Source organism: Genypterus blacodes, unplaced genomic scaffold (assembly GCF_046128005.1).
Source record: "Genypterus blacodes isolate CSIRO-AG114 ecotype Tasmania unplaced genomic scaffold, CSIRO-AGI_Gbla_v1 ptg000005l_1, whole genome shotgun sequence".
Lineage (NCBI taxonomy): Eukaryota > Metazoa > Chordata > Actinopteri > Ophidiiformes > Ophidiidae > Genypterus > Genypterus blacodes.
Genome location: NW_027466819.1, coordinates 21,119 through 42,500, shown reverse-complemented (window position 1 = coordinate 42,500; position 21,382 = coordinate 21,119). Strand labels below are relative to the sequence as shown.

General features: G+C 44.9%; 3 protein-coding genes across 7 annotated transcripts; 1 reads left to right on the top strand and 2 right to left on the bottom strand.

The window, feature by feature from the left end:
- Window positions 1-5,163: 5,163 nt before the first annotated feature.
- Window positions 5,164-6,790, bottom strand: LOC142999979 (chemokine XC receptor 1-like). Its single transcript, XM_076149305.1, has 2 exons — window positions 6,631-6,790; window positions 5,164-6,525 (listed from the first exon to the last, which is right to left on the bottom strand). The coding sequence occupies exon 2, from the start codon at window positions 6,513-6,515 to the stop codon at window positions 5,448-5,450; it is 1,068 nt and encodes a 355-aa protein (XP_076005420.1). The 5' UTR covers window positions 6,516-6,525; window positions 6,631-6,790; the 3' UTR covers window positions 5,164-5,447.
- A 280-nt stretch (window positions 6,791-7,070) lies between these two features.
- LOC142999942 (chemokine XC receptor 1-like) lies at window positions 7,071-8,712 on the bottom strand. Of its 3 annotated transcripts, none has more exons than XM_076149303.1 (2): window positions 8,647-8,712; window positions 7,071-8,274 (listed from the first exon to the last, which is right to left on the bottom strand). In XM_076149303.1, exon 2 carries the CDS (start codon window positions 8,268-8,270, stop codon window positions 7,161-7,163), a length of 1,110 nt encoding a protein of 369 aa, XP_076005418.1. In that variant the 5' UTR covers window positions 8,271-8,274; window positions 8,647-8,712; the 3' UTR covers window positions 7,071-7,160. The 3 variants fall into 3 exon arrangements, with proteins under 3 accessions (XP_076005418.1, XP_076005417.1, XP_076005419.1); XM_076149302.1 differs by having other exon boundaries at window positions 7,071-8,271; window positions 8,643-8,698; XM_076149304.1 differs by having other exon boundaries at window positions 8,565-8,650.
- Window positions 8,713-9,379: 667 nt separating this feature from the next.
- LOC142996758 (FYVE and coiled-coil domain-containing protein 1-like) lies at window positions 9,380-20,510 on the top strand. Of its 3 annotated transcripts, none has more exons than XM_076147844.1 (18): window positions 9,380-9,448; window positions 10,078-10,177; window positions 10,267-10,373; window positions 10,508-10,633; window positions 11,451-11,557; window positions 12,053-12,196; window positions 13,015-13,108; window positions 13,228-15,576; window positions 15,661-15,753; window positions 15,988-16,082; window positions 16,186-16,353; window positions 16,494-16,634; window positions 16,904-17,109; window positions 17,237-17,375; window positions 17,677-17,772; window positions 17,915-18,125; window positions 18,224-18,333; window positions 18,466-20,510. In XM_076147844.1, exons 2-18 carry the CDS (start codon window positions 10,117-10,119, stop codon window positions 18,539-18,541), a joined length of 4,323 nt encoding a protein of 1,440 aa, XP_076003959.1. In that variant the 5' UTR covers window positions 9,380-9,448; window positions 10,078-10,116; the 3' UTR covers window positions 18,542-20,510. The 3 variants fall into 3 exon arrangements, with proteins under 3 accessions (XP_076003959.1, XP_076003949.1, XP_076003941.1); XM_076147834.1 differs by having other exon boundaries at window positions 9,382-9,448; window positions 10,009-10,177; window positions 15,991-16,082; XM_076147826.1 differs by having other exon boundaries at window positions 9,382-9,448; window positions 10,009-10,177.
- The last annotated feature ends 872 nt before the right edge of the window (window positions 20,511-21,382 follow it).

Sequence of the window (21,382 nt, the reverse complement as noted above, 5' to 3'; positions counted from 1 at the left end):
GGCAAAATCACAAAACAACACCATGCGAAATTTTCTTAATGAATTCCTTTGTCTTTGACTGGCACAGATGAGGCATGAGAAAGGCACATGTACGGGCGAACGTATTAGTTAGGCGAGCCCATGTGATGGTGCCCGTTCACGGCTGACGGAGCGTTGGTATCCTCGGGCATGGCTGCCAAGCTGCCAGTCTGTGCCGTCACACCTTGCTGCCTTTAAAGATTGCCCTGCAGAGACGGGGAGGGGGGGAGGAGGAGGAGGAGGAGGGGGTGTAGGGGCGCTGGGGCTGGGTTGGGTTGGGGTGGTGGGTGGGGGGGAGAGGGGGAGGGAGGGGGGGTTCTGAGGGCCTCACGTTTTTTAACAACGCACAGTCTGGCAACCCAGGAGGCTTTACGACTCAGGATTAGTGCCAAGAACTGCCCACCAGAGAGAAGGGGGGTGAGAGGAGGTGAGAGGGGGGAGGAGGATGCAAGATATGTGTGTAAAGTGCACACACATTCACACACACACACACACACCCATATGCAGCAATGCCCCTATCAGTCACATCCACACAAGGCACGCGTGTATTGAAATGTGTGTTTAGGAAGGAAAGGCAGCTCGGGCTGACGCCGGGTGTAAATTCAGCGAAACAATATGTCAAATCAATTCATCAAGCTTTCTCTGTGACATATTACGGGGAATGGGAAAGTGTGCGTGCATGCTATGTTCCCCTAGCGTCATGCATACACACACTTACCCACACACACACACACACACACGCTTTGCCTTTTCTCAGTAATCCACACAAATGGCAGTGGATGGCAGAATGTAAATGAGCTGGTTATTACACAGCAACGTTCATCAAGCTGAGCTGGAAAGACTTCAATGGCCCTGATGAATATGCATGCAAATTTGTTAATTAAGTTAATTATTCTGCTGAAAATTCATTTGTCTTCCCAAGGACATTTCTGCGATGATTTTAACATGTTTCCACCATTAGTCATGCACGGCGCTATTGAAAATCACTTCTGTTCACCTTTTTGGGAAGTTGTGTCCAAAAGGGAGGATTGAACACCTAGAAATGTAGAAGAAGAAGGAGGGATGAGGCAGGTAGAGGACAACATGTCAGGGGCGGAGACTGTGGCTGGAGGTAGACGGCAGCTGGTGCAGCCCGAGGATAGAGAGCGCAGAGCCAACAGTGAGGTCTGTGGGATATTAGCTCGGTGGGTAGAGCATTACACAGTCACCGCCAGGGCTGGAGGTCCGGCTCTCAACGGGGGAGCATCTCAACCCAAAAAATGTTTTCACTCACATGGCACTGCGACACACACACACACACACACAAAATGTATGTTATGCTATTTTAATAAGTTACCAATCAGGCATCAGTTTAGAGAGAACTTTATTTCATTTTTCCCCACAGTGATTCCTGCCCACATCGTCGTAACAACCACATCAGTTGTGATGTATTTCCTGTCATCTGGTGCCTTGTGATGACTCATGTAGCTGGAGGTCTGTTACTGCAGGTGTATCGTGCCTGACGAAGACGTCGGCGGTGGAAATGTTGCTTAAATAAATAATTTTTGGGGCAGAGAACCTCCTATTTTCTCCTCTTACCTCCTTGCATTGATTTTCTGCTGCACCTGATCCCAACTCAGGCTACCACCTATTTGTTATTTGGCAAATTATCAAATTGTTGCAATTACATTCTGGATCCAGATGAGGATCGGGATCTCACCCATACACAAATAAATCCATATCTTATCTTATCTTATCTTATCTTATCTTATCTTGTCTTGTCTTGCCTCGTATTGCCTTGTCCTCTTCTCTTCTCTTCTCTTCTCTTCTCTTCTCTTCTCTTCTCTTCTCTTCTCTTCTCTTCTCTTCTCTTCTCTTCTCATCTCATCTCATCTCATCTTATTTCATCTCATCTCGTCTTGTCTTGTCTTGTCTTGTCATGTCTTATCTTATCTTATCTTATCTTATCTTATCTTATCTTATCTTGTCTTGTCTTGTCTTGTCTTGTATAGCCTTGTCCTCTTATCTTATCTTATCTTATCCTACCTCATCTCATCTTATCTTATCTTATCTTATCTTATCTTATCTTATCTTATCTTATCTTCCTAACCAAGTGAGAGAAGCTCAAATAAGTAGTAAAACCGGACAGATGGGGCAATTTTAGGCAGGAAACATGGACTGTTTGAAACATCAAATGGCCAGAAGTAACTAAGCGTATGCAGGAGTCGCCTTCTGAATATCCAGATGTTTGATTTGTTAATTAAGTCTCCATGGTAGTTAATCACTGTGTTTTTCTATCTGACAACAGCAGGTATGTAGAGGAGGATGACCCCAAAATACAGTAGTTGGGATCTGACGGCCTCGGATCAGCAAAAGGAGGTTGTTAGTTCTTTATATTACCAAATGCAATCAAAGAATGTTAATTTAAAACAGAGCAACTTTACACTGAATTCAAAACAGTTGTAATTTATCTTTTAAAGTCAGCGATAATCCCGATTCTTACCTGTGTGTGTACGTGTGTGCGCACCTCTGTCTCAGCTGTGTGTTTCACCCAGAAAGACACATTTATATTCATCTGATTTTCATCTATGAAGTGAGTCAAAGATGATAAAACAGGCAACATTATTCCAACACTCCTGTCCCCTCTAGTGGAGGAATGTGGTATAGCAGCGCCACCAACATACAGCCTACAAGCTACAACATGTTCTGCTTTAATTCATGTACATGAATTCAAACAGAATAGACTCTAAGCCTGTTCTTTTCCTTTGTTTACATATGATTATGTATGGATATGTTTGTGTGTGTGTGTTTGGATGTCAGTCTCTCTTTGGTGTTAGACTTGATTCCCATGACAAATTGGATGCGGATGAGGTGCATTAGTGAAATGTCATACACGCCAATGTATGTGGTGTGAGGATTAAGTCGTCTCTATCTGTACACTAAAACAGTTGTTCGTAACGATATGGATGACACACTTAATCGATTTGCATGCATTTTCCTGACAGTCCAGATGAACAAGCGATAAGACTTTATTAGCAAATACGCACACAAGTACACACATTTTACACATTTGCAAGGCATCAATTAAATCCACATATGGTCAGAGTAATTATCATTATAGATAATTGGAATTAAAGAAAGATATCAATGTGATAAACCATAGAGAGTTGCCCCGGAGAAAAGAAGAGCAGGGGAGTGAATGTTGGGGCCAGGGAGGGCGAGTGGCAGAGACGACGTAGGAGAACAACAACAGCTGTTTAGCTCGTGGCTAAAAACAGGATTGAACAACAACATCATTTGCTAAAAAACGATGAAATCTGGGATAAGAGGTTGTCCTGACTTGAAGATAAGAAATGATAAGACGCCTCGGCTTGTTTTTGTGCGTGTGTGTGTGTGTGTGTGTGTGTGTGTTGGATCTCTGAAGGGTTTGTCTGTTTGTCTGCTTTCTTCTCGTCTCTGCGGTCTGTGGGCTGTGGCGTAGTTCATTAGCTTCATGGAGAAAGTTTTGTTTTTCACCCACGTTTGTTTCTTTGTTAGTTAGTTACTTGTGAGCTGATATTGGCAAAAACGTTGTGCGTCACCTACGATGTCTCAAGGCTTTACACACCCACAAAACATTTGCCAAACACAGCCTTAAGCTCTCGAAGAAGAGGAGGAAAACTCAACCCAAAATAACAACATAAGGGGGACAAAAGAATACACACACGGGTGACAACCTGGAGTTTTCCCTCTTTGTTCCATGTGTTGGTCAGTAATATGTTTTGTCTAATCAAATACCAAATAAAGGTCATCATTTTTAACTTGTACGTACAGCTTTATTGCAGCTATCTTTATCTCTTCGCTTGGCATTTCACACAGATTACATGCACAACGGCGTCCCAGTGCCTGCCAGAGGATGTGCGAGCGTAGCCGTGACTGCTGTGCCCTTGACTTGTATCCATTCATCCAAGCGTGCTGGATGGTTTAGTTAATTAAGCTTAATCTACCCCCAGAGACAGATATGAGTGCTGTTACAGTGGCCCACTGAGCTGTCCCCATCCAGTCTTCTCTGGACCCCCCATGGAGCCATAAGGGCTGTGCTGCTCAACCATGTTGAAGTACAGCGACAGGGCTCAGGAGAAGCACATTATATGGAATAGAGTTGGAGTAGTGGGACCAAAGAAAAAGGCTTCTCACAATCTGTTAATTACTCAAATTTACAGTAATTAAAAGAATTCTGTTTTTCTTCTACTGACTTCTGGACAACTTTTTTTTAAAATCAATAATTTTTAATGAACATACAGGAGTGACAAATTAACAAGATAAGAGCCCAAAAACAAACAAATAAAATCAATTCAATAAACAAGCTTTAAATAAATCGCTTTATTTTTTTTGCGAATATAGAAGAAGTAGAATTAATTGGTGAACAGCAGATGAGACAGAACAGAAGAAGATGCAGATAGAAAACAAGAAAACATCTGCGCTGTTGGAATTAAACGTTGACATTGATTGTAAACAAAAACAAGAATATGTTATTGATTGAGATATTTGGCGTTTTATACATTTAGCTTTTTGGATATTTTATGATTCATGTTGCCTCATTGTCGAACACAGTGCTGTCTTTACCGTGATGAAGTTACACAGCATCATTTGTTATATTTTCAAGGCAACCGTCTTGTAAATGGACTTTATGTACGTAATTCTTCAGTACGATCATTAAGTACACGATTCTTCCTCCTCAAAAGCTCCATTCTAGCTTCACTTACCTTCATTTCTGTTGCCATCTTGTGCGTTCGTATATTCAGTCACATCCTCTTTCTCGTGCAGTTTACACTTCACTGCAAGGGCCGAGCAAGTGAGGCACGACGGAGAATGTAACTCAGCATATTGTAAATATTGTTCGTTTGCAATTTTAATGATTCTTGCTTTTTTTCCCCCCTGACAGCACAAATTTATTCTTCCTCTTTTTGCTTTTCTGTTGACGATTTCACTTTGCGGTCATTTTGAAATACAAGTTTCGTAATGTCTCTCTGCTCTTGGATAACTTCTAGAGAGTAACAACACAAACTGGCTTTAGCTCACACGATGTTGTGTCTGACTTGTTTTGATCTTTTGCAGGATTGAAGGTGCGGCCTGTCATGTTGAAGCAGGAAATGAAAAAATACAAACCACAATGAAAATGCTGTTTTTAGAGAGTTTATGCACAGCTGTAAGCACTGAACGTCTGGCACTGAAAGCAATACAAGTCAGGATATTTTTACACTTTATCACACACACATTTTTTCTAATATTTGTTCTCATTTAAACCCTGCAGTATTTGTAAAATCATAGAAACAGTTAATACACGTGCATTTTTAAATCAAAGAAAAAAACACACACACCAAAACAAAAGAATCTTATATGATGACAGGACTATTTTGAAAGTAAAGTATTTACACCTTGTGTCAACTTTTCACTTCAAAAGCAAACCTCTATCTGGATTGTAATTCCAACACATTGGTTGTTGCCAATCCATTCTGAAAAACGTTGGAGGAGCTTTGACGACTGCCTCTGAGGCTCATCCTCCTTCTGACACGCTTGCAACGAAAGAGCTGGACCAGATGTCTCCGCAGCTTTTGTGAAAGCATATACAGCAGGGGGTTCATGCAGCAGTGGGAGTAGGCAAGTAAGCGAAAGATATCATAGGCAAGGTAAAAGTTATCCATTTTATCGCAGGCTTGCGGCGCGGCAAGAGTGTGGAGCAGAATCATTACATGATGAGGACCCCAGCACACAAAGAAGACAAAAACAATACACAACACCACCAGAACTGTCCTGAGCTTTCTTCTGTTTGAAGTATTCATGACTTTCCGCAGGATGGCCGAATAGCAGAAAACGATGATGACAAATGGGAGGAAGAAGAGCAATGACACTTGGAGATAGATACCCAGGTTACTCTCGGAGTTGCTGTCGGCTGAATCACAGGTTAACAAGCCATTATAGCTCCCCACCTTTGTGTTCACAGCCTCTCTCAGGGATGCGGCAAAGCTTATGATCCAGGCACCTGCGCAGGCTCCTATTGCACATTTCTGCCGTTTCTCAGAGCTCTGCAAGCGGTTCTGCAAGACCAGGGTTGTGAAACGATCTATTGTTATGGTAGTCAGCAAAATGATGCTACTGTACAGGCCGACAAAGTACGCGGCAGTCACAAACTTGCAGGCGAAGTCACCAAAGATCCATTCTGATGTGTGGTAGAAGGCCCAGAATGGAAGGGTGATGGTGAACACCAAGTCAGAGCAGGTCAGATTGACGACAAACAGGTTGGTGACGTTTCTCAGGTTCTCGTAGTGGAACAGAATATGTAAGAGGAGGCCATTCCCGATGATGCTCACAATGAAGATTATCCAGAAGAATGTGGCATTGATGGATGCAAAGTCAAACCCTTGTAGACAAATAATGACTACTCCTTTATCATCACCATCTTGCAGAGCTGGGTCGGCTCTTGGGTCGCTGACTGTTGCATTGATGGGGATGAGATCTGAATAGTGACGGCTGTCCATTTCAACTTCTCTACACAACAAACAAAATATGATAAAGCTTACATTGACTTGAATAACACATTTTTCTGTATGAAAAATTTCAATATTGAGCGTACCTCATCGAGCTTTGACTTACCCTGAACAGCTGTTGGGTTGTGAAAGGCACCAAACGTTGTCAGGGAGTTGAATATTTTGTGTTCCTCTATTTGTTTCTCAATCAAATGTTGCATCACTATTTTCTACTGATACGCCTTGATAGGAAATGTGCGTATCTCACGCAGCTACTATCCTCTTAAAAGAATGAATGTAGAATATTAAAGAAGACAACGACAAAGCCACCCCACGACCCCGGAAAATACCAAATTAAATGCAATCAATCAATGAAAAACAAATGTGTGTATAGATCGTTCATTCAAAATGAATCACAAGAATGAAAGCAGGCTTATATTTGGTTGTTTTCCTTTAAATGATACATTAAGGACACAGCTTGATTAGAACATGGATAACTACATTTGACTTGATTGTGCATTTAAATTGTAGATGAAACATTATTATTTAGCTTTTTGGAGTAAATGCAAATGATTTCAGACATCAGAGTGAAAAGAGGACATGAAAATCACCTCAGCGTCTATAAACAACATGTCCCCCTCCTTCACTGAGTCTTGACTACAGTAACTCCTCATCACCGCTGGTTACAGAGGTGATGCGGCTGCTTCTGCTCCGGATGCTGTTGCGATTGCTGTTGCTGTTGCTGTTATGGCCCAAACTCTTCATCATCCTCTTCAGGTGGTTCTTGAATTTCACCCCCACAAACACGTAAAAAACAGGGTTAAGGCAGCACTGCGAGAAAGCAAAGATCCTGCTGATGTAAAGAGCGGCGTCGAGAGGTTTGGTGTAGTTTTCACACGATGACTGCAGTGTTGCCGAGTCAGCAACTGTCGGATGCAGGGAAGACAGGGATCTGAGGAAGATGACGACATTATAAGGCATCCAGCTCATGAAGAAAACAAGCATGAGGGTAAAGATGACCTTCAAAGTTTTGTATTTTCTTCTCTGGGCAGTGGGACGCAGCAGAGTTATTATGATCTGAGTGTAGCAGAAACTAAATACCACAGCAGTCAGCACAAACAGGATGTTCTGCTGGTAGATTCCCCACAGATTCCAGTAAGAATTCCTGTATTCACAGTGTTTCTCCTGGTGGACTTTGGTGAAGATGCAGGCTGGAGTGGCAGCTAAAACACTCACCACCCAAATGAGCACCGATGCCAGGATGCTGTAGGACCCTTTGACGGACATGAGGTCAGAGAGGGGGTTTACCACGGCAACGTAACGGTGAATAGTCATGACGATGAGGAGGATGCCACTGCTGTAGAAGCCGACGTGGAAGACAAAGTTGACTATCTTGCATGCGTATTCCCCCAAAGTCCACTCGTGCATGTAGTAGTAGTAAGCCCAGAACGGCAGGCCAGCAGTGAAGATGAGATCGGATACAGCCAGGTTCAGGATGAAGGCATTGGTGAGGGACTTCAAATTCTCATACTTGGCCAGAATCACCATGACCACGACGTTGCCAAAAAGACTGAGGATGACCACGACAGAGAAGAGCACCACACTGAACACGGCTCCCACCTGGCTGATGCTGTCGTTCTTACACACTTCATCTTCATAATCGTAAACGGTACTACCACTGTAGTCGTTATGGTCATAATAACTGGTTGGATCAGAGGTGATGCTTGTACCCGCCGTGGCCAAATGTGTGTGTTCAGTTGTAGCCATTCTCCTTAAGCAAAGACGAATAAAGACTTTGTTAAAGCTTTGTTAGACTAACTTCCTCTCTAAATATAACGCTATTTTCACAGTACCTGGTAGCTGTGAGGCATTTTAATACCCAATCCTATAGGTTTTAAAGGAAGTATATTAGGCTACACTTGCTTATTTAAATGAATTATGTATTTAGTCATTACAGACCCATTACTAATGACTAATAATAAATCATTTCAACATGAAAGCAGAACCAGGCTTCTCCAACATATCATCACATACATGTATATTATTAAAATTATTCCTCACCTTGAACTTTATCAATACTGTCTTATAGCTGTGGAGTCCCACTTTATTTCGAATCTGTAAGAAATGTAAGATTCCAACATACCTGCTGTTGTGCCCCAACAGTGAGTGACTTCTCCATAAGCAAGTATCAGTGAAAACACAATGAGACTTGTTCCTTAATAGTTGACCGCAGGTGTAAACATCGATCTGAAACCAGGACCTGCTAAAGACAAACAACAACCTACATATGACTGGTTCACTATTCTACATCACCAGTGTGTGTATAAGCTCATTCAGACCTGAGTAATCGTCTGTAACAGCAGCAGTACATTATCTTTCCTATACAAGCATACACCACTAATGCATATTAATTACCAGTCTCCATTCGATCAGATTGGATTGTTGCATTGATCCCAACAAAGTGCCATTAAGCAAGGCATCAAACGCCTCTCCCTGCTTAATGAGTATTGGCTCTGAATAATTGTGTAAGGACAAAGAGAAAAAACGGTAGTACTAATAAATATGTCATATATTAAGATATTGCTAATTTATATTTTAATGTATTAAGGTAGTACTAATATATATTTTAATCTATTACGGTAGTACTCCAATAAAGTTAATTATATAACGTTAGTACAACATATATTTAAATATATTCAGGTATTAATAGCAAATAATCTCATAATGAGGGTTTTTTGTATTATTGTTTTTTTTTTTTTTACACTATTTTTATATTCATTTATCCGTGTTTATTTTCCTTGCGTCTCTCAACCAAACTATGATGAGAGCACGCGGCTGTTTCTCCCTCTGGCCTGTCAATCACTCGTAGGCCCCGCCCTCAACAGCCAGCAGTTTCTGCGGTGTTTCCTCACACACTGGGCTCCCTGCAACATTTACCACAACAAGTACGTCAATTATTTTCGCCAGTCGTTGAATATCACAGAGTTTCGCTGTAATTCTCAAAATAATTTGTTTGTTAACGGACTTTTAAGGAGAATAAACCCGTAAAGTGTCGCTTTGGTCAGGTGCACGTCCCACTGCTGTCTGGCTCTGTTTACTCGGTGTTTGTTTACGTCGTAGTCTGCCGTATTTTCCCTTTGGGTTTAAATATTTTGAACTCGGAATTCTGTTTTAATGACGTAATGGTAAATAAGTAATGGTCCGCTTGTGCTACTGACGTCTGATGTGACTGAATATCATCGTTCCAGACAGATTCACATTCACCTGTCGTGTTAGTACATATCGTGCACCTGCCTGCTTCCTGCTTCCCATTATACAATATTACATTGCAACACTCTTCTTGGAATATTTAAGTCGTTTCTTTAGTGTCCAGCCTGGATTTGGATGAAGAGGAAGCAGCACTCTGTAGCGTTACGATTGGATTTAGGAAAATACTGTATTTCACAATGTGTCACTACATGTTTAAAGCCTCGTTTACCTCTCAAGCTATTTCTCTCCCATTAAGGAATCAGGTGAAGATTGATTCTAACATGGGAAACCTGTAAAATAATGTCATTGTCTGTCCCACATGGAGGATTTGGGGGTCCCAGACTGCATTAATCTCCCCCCCACTATGGCCTCCTCCTCATCACTGGGAGATAAACAGCTGCACAGGATAATCAGAGATCTCCATGGTGATTATTAGAATATCCACACATACAATTAACATTGCATACTGTACAGCGTGTGTTATTGTATGTGTGACTGTCACTGTTTGGTTCAGATGCTGTGTTGGAGTTGAGTAAAGAACATAAGGACTGTGGTGAACCCGTAACAGACGACAGCACCAACCTGCACAAGTTCTTCTATAAACTCGAATACCTGCTGCAAGTATGTTACCTGACGCGCTGGACCAGTTCTTATTGTCTTATTTGCTTGGCTCAACATCCAGGATACATAACTTTCATTTTTCACACGAATCACAGTGTTGCAGCTGTAATTATTGATTTTGTTGTTGTTCTAAGTTTGACCAGAAAGAGAAGACGACCTTTCTTGGCCAAAGGAAAGACTACTGGGATTATTTCTGTGACTGCCTGATTAAGATCAAGGGAGCTAACGATGGCATCCGTTTTGTTAAATCCATCCCCGAGGTAATCCTGGTCTGCACACACACACACACACACACACACACACACACACACACACACACACACACACACACACACACACACACCAGCATGCCCTGCTTCAGCTTTGCCATGGTGTGCGACACACACAAGTACACCGTGACTGTATAACTAAGTATCTAATCCTCTGCTCAGTCCTCATGAACTCGTAATTCGTACTGAATTTCCCTTTGGAATATTTCTGTTCCTCATTCTGTCTTGCCGTTCCTTTCTGTGCGCCTGATAAAAAGGTTTGTTTAGTGCTGTCATGCTGCTTCAAGGAAAGCTTTGTTGTCGCTGAACTGTATTCTAATATGAGACGGATAATTATAAAGTAGTTTGACAAGTAGTGTTGTTTAATCAGGTGTATGAGTGCTGGTGGTGACGTAAGACTTCTTCAAGGTCTAATGTTGGTTTTTGGAAGTTTAGTCTATAACTGCTGACTTCTAATTATTTGTTGAAAGCAGTTTGCATATTAATTAGCCTCAGCGTTTGAAACATTGACTTAAAATAGGACTTTTTACTTCTTCATGTTTTCCTGTGGCAGGCATAGGGAGTCCCCAGCTGGTGTCCTTATGCTAGATCTTTGATTCTGTCTCCTTACCTAAATCCTTCCATCTGTTACTGTATTGGAAAGTTTGGGCTTTACAGACAGACGTTTAAACTGATACTGTGTTCTCAAATGTTCTACGCGGGGAACGATTCAGACAAATGTGGATTGTCTCCGTCTTTTGATCTGGTATTATATACCAGACGTGCAAACTGGAGATCCGTAATCTGTGTTTATGTTCTTTGCCCGCAGTTGAAGACCTCGCTGGGGAAGGGAAGAGCCTTCATCCGTTACTCGCTGGTTCACCAACGCCTGGCTGACACGCTGCAGCAGTGTCTTATCAACCAAAAGGTCACAAGGTAAGTTGGCATGTACACCACGTTTCCTCATACTTGTTCCTTTTAAAAACCGTAGTGATCATGTTTTACTTCCTTGAACTAGCACGGGGCTATGTCCCTCGGGTGCGATTTGACTGACGTGTCTTAGTACCTTTATCTTCCTCAGTTGTGTCTATTTCCATAGAACGCTCAGACAGGAAGTCCTCAGCTCTCTCACTTCCTCTGTTATAGACCTCAACCTAAATGTCATGTGGGTTTCAGCTTGTGTTTGTGGCTCTGGAGCTTGTGTGTGTGAGATCACAACAGATACATAAACATTCACTAAAGCTAAAGCACGGTTAACACTTACTTTATCAAAGAAAATTCAAGATTATTCATTATTGTTTATGATAATTGTTACACTTCCTTGATGTCCGGCACAACAAACATGATTCACCAATCTCTCTCTCTCTCTCTCTCTCTCTCTCTCTCTCTCTCTCTCTCTCTCTCTCTCTCTCTCTCTCTCTCGCCGTGCAGTGAGTGGTACTACGCCCGGAGCCCCTTCCTCAAGTCGCACCTGACCGCCGACATCATCAACCACCTCTATGAGCTCAACCAGATCCAATTTGACGTGGCGGCCAGAGGTTACGACCTCGATGCAGACTGGCCTATGTTTGCGAGGTAAGGAACCTTTGCAGTTAGTGTGTTTACATTTGTGGATGAGGGGAAACACACATTCGAATGATCAACCACCGCAGTAATACATGTTAATTGTTCCTCCACCTTGGGGTTGGAAGTGATTTATACGTCGACCTGAGAGAAACCTGATGTCATTCGGATGAGCGCACAAAGTGAGCTGATCTAAAGTGGAGGTGGAAGCAGTGTTGGGTGTGTGTGTGTGTGTGTGTGTGGGGAGGGAGGGAAGGGGCTGTCGGGGGGTTCGCAACCCTGAAGTGACACTTAATTATCTGATCACTCCGCACGTTCACAGCTCAGGTGGTTAATTTTTTTAAACTTGGGAGTCTTTGTGAAGGTGTGAGTGTGTGAGTGTGTGATGCTGGGGTGCCTTTGATAGGTGAGTGAGGATGGTTAGACCTCATTTCAACACCTTTGTCAGAAACGTCACAGGCAGTGGACACAAGTCTCACCATCATGGTTAAGTCAAACAGATTATCTGTCCTTCAAAAGGGGGGAATAAAGCAAATGTTCTCCCTGTTTAACACACACACACACACACACACACACACACACACACACACACACACGAGAGCAGAGGACCTGTGCGTCTCAAGACAACATATTGCTTCACTTGTCATCTGAGAAGCTTCCAGAAATAGTCTCATGCTCTTTCCCAGACAAAGTCACTGACCTGATTTCATGGCAAATCTGTGACACATTCACATTGAGTCATTATTCATTTAGGTTGTAGTTCTATCTGTAATATGTGAATGTGACATATGACATCTGACAACAATTAATAATGTCATCCATGTTTACAGGCGAACTATAGCCACCAGCGCCGCTTTCCTTTGGAGGCCTCCCAGCCGCTGCTCCAGCATCAACAGTCTAGTCAGCAATTATTCACACTCACAGGTACACACACATACACACACACACACACACACACAGACACAGTGTGTAAATCAGATGGCCTCTCTCTTTTCTGTCTGCCTTTTAAGGGCCTCATCCATTTTGTGGTGTTCTCTTACCAGGTTCAGGAGTTTGTGCCGGTCCCCGGTCTGGGCCAAAGTCTCCTGGGTGACCTTGGGGAACTCGGGGAATCTTCTCCCTGTAACATAGCTGAGAACCTCCGCATTGAGCTGGACCAGTCCGAGCTCAGGCAGCAAGAGCTTCTAGTACAGATTCAGGAATTGGGCAAAGAGGCTGCTGAGCTGAAAGGCGTAGTTAAAGACCTTCAGGCTCAGCTACTGGCAGCTCAGAAGGCTTCTGACCTCAGAATTAATGCAGAAGGAAACCAGGAGAAGGACAATAATCTCCAAACCTCTAGAGGAGCAATAAACGGTGAACTTCAAGACAGACTCGCTGCATCTGAGAACAAAAACATGGAGCTGCTGTCAAAGTTGGACGAGTCTCTCAAGGAAAAAGGCCAACAGACAGCCAGCTACTGCGACTCGGCCTGGAAAATCCAAGAACTCATTGACAAACTGAAGATTGCAGAGGAGGAGAGGTTGGCCGCCAAGAGAGAGGCGGACGAACGGGCCAGACTTTTCCAACGGCTGTCCCAGGAACTGAAGCACAGAGAAGAAGAGGTGAGGAACGCCGAGGAAAAGCTGGCAGAGGTGCGAGCCGGAGCGCAGGACGAACGGGAGGAGGCGCTCAAACGGTTGGAGGAACTCCAAAGTGCAGTGGGTCGAATCCAAGGGGCACTGACTGTGAAGGAGAAGGAGACGGGGAACTTGAGAGCCCAGCTTCAGGATCTACAAGCTTCATTGGACTGCAGAGAAAGACACGCAGAGGAACTGAGGAAGCGACTGCAGGAGGAGAAGAGAGAGGAGATCAAGCAGAGATGTGGCGTGAGCAGCAGCCAGAGCGAGACACTAGAGAATGAGCTGCTGGACATGAGAGAAACACTGAAGAACAGAGAGGAAGAGCAAACCATCAATTCAGACAGGGTCCACTATTTAGAGGAGAAGATGGAGAAGCTCAAAATTCAGAAGCAAAGTCTGAGCGCCAAACTCGCCGGCAGTGAAGTCGTCTCATGTGATCTGAGCGAGAAGCTTGAAGACTTCAAGTCCCGATGCAGCAGCCTCACCGAGACAAATGCCAAGCTGCTACAAAGCGTTAAGACGTGTGAGGAGAACATTACAGAGCTGACCCAGACCAAGACAGCTCTGCTAGACCAGGTAGCTGCTTTGAAAGCTTCTCAGGGGAACTTGAAGGGGGGAAATGAAGCTGCAACTGTGGGTGAGCAGGGCAGAGATGACAGCTTGGAAGAGATGCTCCAAAAGGCTCTTAGCCAGAAGGAGTTATCAGATGCTCAATTAAAGGAGGTTGAGCTTGAAAACAAGAATCTTGTTGAGGTTCAGTCATCGTTGAAGCAGCAGTTAGCCACAGTTCAAGAGGACCTGGACTCATTCACTGCCAAAGCAGCTGAGTTGGACAGGAAGCTTGTGATGTCCCAAAGAAGCCAAGCAGACCTGCAGGGGAAACTCCAAGGAACTGAGGCTAAGCTCAGAGACCAGACCCTCCAACGTGAGCTTCTTCACACCAGGGCTGAGGAACTGGAGAACCAGACGGAGGAGCAGCATGATGAAAAGGGAGCAGCAGAGAGTAATGAGAAAATGCAGAAGCTTGAAGAGACGCCTCTGCCTCCCTCATCCCAAACCAAGGAGCTGGTGATAGCAGAGGCTCAGCTGGAGCTCAACGTACGGGAAGTGCACCAGCTCCAGGAAGAGGTGGTGGAGCTCAGGGCTCAGCTCTTGGCCGGGACAGAAGAGAGGATGAAAGCTCAGGTTCTCCAGGAGGTGACAGAGGCCTCCAGGGAGGATCTCCGTGTCTTAGCGGAGCAGCTCAAGGCCCAGGTAGAGGAGCTGAACCGCCGCCAAGTGGATGAGATTCTTCATTCCCGGGAGCGAGAGGAAGCTCTTGTTCGGGAGCGTGATGGCGAGGCTCAGGCCCGGGCGGGTCTGGCCACGGAGGTGACGGCTTCCAGAGAGGAGCTTCATAAACTCAAGCTGCAGTACCAAACAGCGTGCCTGGAAAACAGTGAGTCTCGGGAGGCTCTGCACAGAGCCAACACAGAAACCGCTGAGCTCGGCGTGCACGTCTGCATGCTGACGGCGGAGAACGAAGAAGCTCGTCTGCGCTGGGAGGGCCTGGCCACCAGGATGCAGGAGCTGGAGGAGGAGGCAGCGGCTCGGGGGGGAGAGCAGGAGAACCAGCAGCCTCACGATAAGGATGAGCTGTTCAAGGAGCTGCAGGAGAAGCTGGACAAGGACCGGCGAGACGCTAGAGACTTGAAAGAGACGAGCCAGGAGCAGATTCAGGCTCTACGGTTCCAGCTCAGCACCCAGGCAATGAGCCACCGCACCCAGATCCAGGTCAGGCACTCTACGATCATAATATGAACTCAAGTGGATCTGAATTACACTGTTTCAACTTGTTTTGCGTTTCTTCTCGTTCAGAATGTTAATAAAGAGCTGCAGGAGGCGAGAGCACAGCTGGGGACTGAGCAGGAGAAAGCGTCTGGCCTGGAGAGCAAAGTCAAAGAGCTGGAGGTGAGCTGAGTCTGATTCCACTTCAGCAGTCTGACACTCATCCACTATTTTTACACCAAACACTGTGAGGGAGCGTTTAAATGTCGGCTGGCCTCAGGATATTACAACCAAACTGTAAGTGTTTAACATGTCCTACACTCTGCAGCTGCCTGAAATCATAAGTTTGTCCTACATGAATAATGACGCTGAAACAAAGTGAAATGTTTGCAGACTGTTAATGAGACTTTCTGCCAGCAGCCCGGGGAGAGAAGCGCCTGGATGGGCCAGTTTGAAAGCCTCATGCAGGGGAAGGAAGAGGAGATAAAGCAGCTGAAAGCAGATCTGTCGAGGTGAGGGATTGGAGTCGGGATCAGGCATTTTCCACCGAATTGAAGTCTGCGATCTGTCGTTGTCCATCAGGATCCGTCTGTCACCGTTTGTTCCTCTACGCAGGTCTGAGGAGAGCCTGGCGGCGGCCGAGCAGGCGTGTCAGGGGTTGAACGAAAGCTTACGCAGAGCCTCACAGGACAAACAGAGCGCGGATCTGAGGACGACCGCCGAATTGGATGACCTGTACCGGACCAAAATCAACTTGGAGGAGAGACTCATAGAGCTCATCAGGTACCCAACTTACTCCCAATTACATCAGCTCCACTTTGATCCACTTCATTCTAACTGGCAAGCAACCAAACACAGGCCCAGATTCTGTAATCCGTCATGTATCACGTTTTAATGAGCGCGCCTCCTGCTGCCACCTGCAGGGAGAAAGACGAACTGTGGCAGAAGACGGACGCCTTGGAGTTTGAGCAGAAGCAGCGAGACGAGGAGTCGGAGAAAGACGTCAACTACTGCCTGGGCTGTCACAGTCAGTTCAGCTGGTGGCTCCGCAAGCACGTGTGCAGGTCAGGCGGCAGACATTCATGTTGTTCATATCCACCAGTCCACACAAATCAATTCTCTCTCAAAATGAAATAAAAAAAATGCAGTTATTTAATACACATTAGGGGAAAACACAACACAATCCCACACTTTTTATTTTGTATCTCTTGCTTTGAGATGTTAAATACAGTTTACTTCCTAGTTCCTCCTCCTTACATTATGATAATCTACACTCCACACACTAATGAGTCATTTGTCTCCATCTAAACCACGATGTCGTGTCGGTTCCCAGACTGTGTGGGCGTCCCTTCTGCTACAACTGCTGCAGCAACACTGTGAGCACCCAGCAGGGCGGCAGCAGAGTGCACTGCTGCAGGGACTGTTATAACCAACACAACGCAGTGGTCGAGCGCCACCCACAGGAGGAGATGGCGAGCAGCACCCCCAACACGCTCTTCAGCCGTCTACCCAATTTTAGAGGCGTACCCAGTGTTGCAGGTAGCAGCACACACACACAGACACACACTATTCTGTTAAATAAGACAGTTATTCTCCCAGTGCGGCGTGTTCATGACAGCATATACGGAAAGAATTCACTAGAGAATATGTAATGTATATTTTCCAGGAGCAGACGACAGTGACAAGTTGGAGGATGGCGTGTTTGACATCATCACAGATGAAGAAGTGAGCAGCACCTATGACGACTCCCTCTCTTTTGCCACCGCCTGCTCTCCTGGAGACGAGCAGCAGGGGGCAGCACAACCGTAAGAATCTCACACAGTCACTTACAGAGAGAGAGTTTCTATGTAGATTCATTTCATTTTCCCCAACATTGCACAAGATAAACCTTCTATTAAGGCCATTTAAAATGATTTCACACAGCATTATAATGATGTATACGAAGAGAAAAATACAAAGTGTCAGTTCATGGACATCTGATATAGATTTTTTATTTTTTTTATATAGCTTGAATCAATTTGACGAAGCTACTTTTCTTTATAAGTGCAATATTGTAACTCTGGATTTAAGTTTTCCTTAAGTTGTTTCCCGTTGCTCTCTCCGCAGTGCCAGTGCAGGTGAGACCCCCTCAGAGGACACCGAGGACCTCAATACCTCAGTCCAGGACGCAGAGATCTGCCTGCTAAAGGCCGGAGAACTCACGTGAGTTTAATTTCATGCACTTGCGTCAAACCCACGCTGCAGCAGATGAGATAAGATCAGGATTTCCATTTATAGAAGAGGTTTCTTGTAATTGGAGCGTGAGACGTTCCTAACAGCAACCTGTCTGTCCCCTGCGGTTTAGGCTCTGTATCCCCTTCACGGTGGATGACATCTCAAAGTTTGGGGACAGCCCCCAAGAGCTCTTCATCAAGTCCAGCTCTTACAGCACCATCCCCATCACCATTGGCAACGCAGGTCCCACCGTCACCTGGACCTTCACCTCTGAGCCTAAGAGCATCTCCTTCAGCGTGGTGTACAGGGAGAGTGCGGAGACGCCTCTGGAGCAGGCCAAGGTGAGACGCCAGCACGTGTAAAAGGAAAAGAGCGCCACGCCTTCCTCTGTTGTGATAGTAAAGGTCAAATAAGAATTCTATCCTTTGGTTCTCTTCAGGTTCTGATCCCTCTGACCCGCTGTAACTCCCACAAGGAGACGATCAAGGGAGAGCTGAAAGTCAGAAACCCTGGAGAATACACGCTCGTCTTTGACAACTCCTTCTCCAGGTCTGCCCCCCCCCCCCCCGCACAGGCCTTAATACTCGGAGGGGCGATAACATGTTGACCTGTGGATGTGGCTCATCTCTGGATTCTGACCCGGCGTTAACCTGACTTTATCTCTCTCTCCTCTCTGATCAGGTTCATCTCTAAGAAAGTGCTGTATCATCTGAATGTGGAGAAGCCGGTGGTGTACGACGGAAGTGACTGCCTGTGAGCGAGGAGACGGAGGAGGACGAAGGAGGAAACAACGTGACCGCTCACATCTACCACAGATATGTTGCATAAGATGAATTCAGATTCGAGGAAAACTCAATAGCAGGGGTAGAAAAGGAGCGGCTCAGCAGATTTGGTTGTTTTGTTTGTATCTGAATCTGTCAAACAGGTCAAAGTCAGATCAGTCACATCCAACAGATGTCGTCCCTTAAGATGGAAGCACTTTTCTCTCTGACTCAATCAGACATGCAGCTGCGTTTCGCTTCATCAGCCAGCAGAGTCGTAAAAAGAAAAAAAGAAAAAAATCCATTGTTGCTGCTGTTTTCCATGAGTGCGACGTTTTAAAACTGGAGTTGTGCGACTTCAGCAGAAACACACTGACAGAAATGTGTTCCTCCGCCCGGGAACGCACCGCATTACACCGCTGCAGTCTGCGGGTGTAAACACGGAGCGGAGTGATGATGTATCACCATGAGTAAGTTCATCAGAGGTCAGTCGTTAATGTTTTCATAGCTTTGACTAAAAGAGCTTCTCCGGTTCAAACCCCCAGCCTATGCAAACAAGCTTTCATACCAAGGTCGCTTCGTCGTCGTTTAACACCGGCTGGATCTCGTCTCCGCCGGTGTCGCCTCTGCCTCCGCTCCTGTCATTTGTAAGATTTCACTCCAGCGCTGTCGTCGCTGCGCAGGTAGAGGGCGACACAGCTACACACACGCACACGCACACACTCTGTACGTCGTGGAACAGAACTGTAACAGTAACTGAACAGAAACCTTAACCGCTTGACTTGCTGTTACTTGATTAACCCAGCGTCTCACACGGCTAACTCCAAGCTACCGCAGTCAGATAACAGACGGAGGAATGTATTTGTGTACTAAACAATCTAATCTACTAAAAAACGAATACCTAAGAGTAATAACAGAGATACTGACCGATATAAAGCTGACGACGAAGGACGAACGGAAGAAGCGGGACTTCTGTATAAGCTGTAGCATTTCATTTAAATAAGCTTTAATCTAGTACGTTTAATCTACTTTGAGCATTAACGACGTGTAGCTGTTGCCTCATCTTAACTCTAAAGAGGGAACTATAGGAAGCTTCAACACTTTATTTAATGATATACCTGTAAGAGAAACATTAAGCCTTTAAGTTGAATATTGTTTGGTTTTGAATAATTGCAATCGTACCCAAAACGAGTCGAAGGTGTGTGAGGTTGAAGGTGTGACGGTGTGAAAGCTGCAGTTTGCCGAGGAACGATCTCAGACTGCAGCTTCTAACAAAACCCCCAAAATCTATGACTTTCATACGTCAACAACCCAAATATGGAGCTTTTCCATAGGAACCCAAACCTTTTCACTCCCGAGTCGCCGCTGACTCGATCGTACCGACGCGAGTGTGTTTACACCATCCCAACATGTCCGCCGCTATTTTAAAAAGACCTTTGTATCTTATATTTTTTATTAACACTTTAACTGACGTGAGGAAGAACATGAGGTACTTTACAAAACCAGTCTGTATTTTTTAGACGTCTAAATTCAGATGAAGAAGGGAAAAATATATTGCCAAATGAAGATAAATGTATTTATTTGTCTATAGTAAGGTTCTGTACACGGGGTTTTCTATTTAAAGGCATTTTTGCGACATGACTGCTATGTAAGATGCACTTTGGAAAGGGCTGTTCTCTGTATCACACGTGTGCCGATGATGAATGGGTTTCCTCTTCCTCGTTTTACTCCCTAGGTTAGTGTGTGTAGTGTGTGAGTGTAGTGTGTGTGACTGTAGTGTGTGCCTGTAGTGTGTGTGTGTGTGACTGTAGACATTAAATGCTGACATAAGCAGATGAGGAAGTTTCGCTTTACATTTTGAATAATGATTGTTTGACGCTGTCCCATTGAAATATGATTTGCATACTAAGGATGTGTAATAGAACGGTTTGAAGACGAATAAAGGAGGATGGTGGTGTGATTACATCTGTGTGTGTGTGTGTGTGTGTGTGTGTGTGTGTGTGTGCCGGTCATGTAACGCATTAGAGCGCAGCTGCAGCCATTAGAGCACAAACTGTATCTTATCTCCCACAAGGCCTCCGATCACGGCGGCGGGTTCCATATTGATTGAAGATGCATCAAAATTGCTTGCGCCTCGCTGAATCAGCATCTCCTTATATGGGGGGTTGCACGTTTCTCTTCCTGTTTGGTACAAAGCTGTGATCCTGCCACAAGTCTGGATCTGCACCGGATCACACCGACTGGAAGATCACCTTGGGGGTGTGCACGGCTGATAATGGTCATCTGTGTGTGTGTGTGTGTGTGTGTGTGTACACTTTGTCCACGTCATGCTGTGTTGCCATGCGTGTATTGTTATGGTGTCCGTGTGTGTGTGATGTGTTTATGCGGTGGAGGCCATTCCGTTTCTCAAGGTTAATGATCTCATTGTAAATCATGTCACATCTGCTTCTCCTCTCCTTCCCTCCTCTTCGCTTTCATCGCAGCTCCTCTCTCTCTATCGCTGTGTTGCATGTGTGGGTGTGTGTTTGCTATGTGCTTTCTTGTAAAAAGCAGCCCAGATACACAGGCACACCAATCACACACACGTGGACATGTACACATGCTGAGATAAAGGCGTTGGCTGGCGCACACGCAGGCTTTTATCTTCACACCCACATGGAGACAGACAGACAGCTTCCTCACCCCCGGAGCAATATTACATTCCACTTACAGTACACGGATGCTGTTCATGTGTGGGATAAATCATCATCCATACGCTCTGGGAGATAAAGTCAAAGGCAGAGCACCGTTCAAGGATTTACTGTAAGCTGTGCGGCGATGAAGGTGCGCAAAGAAAA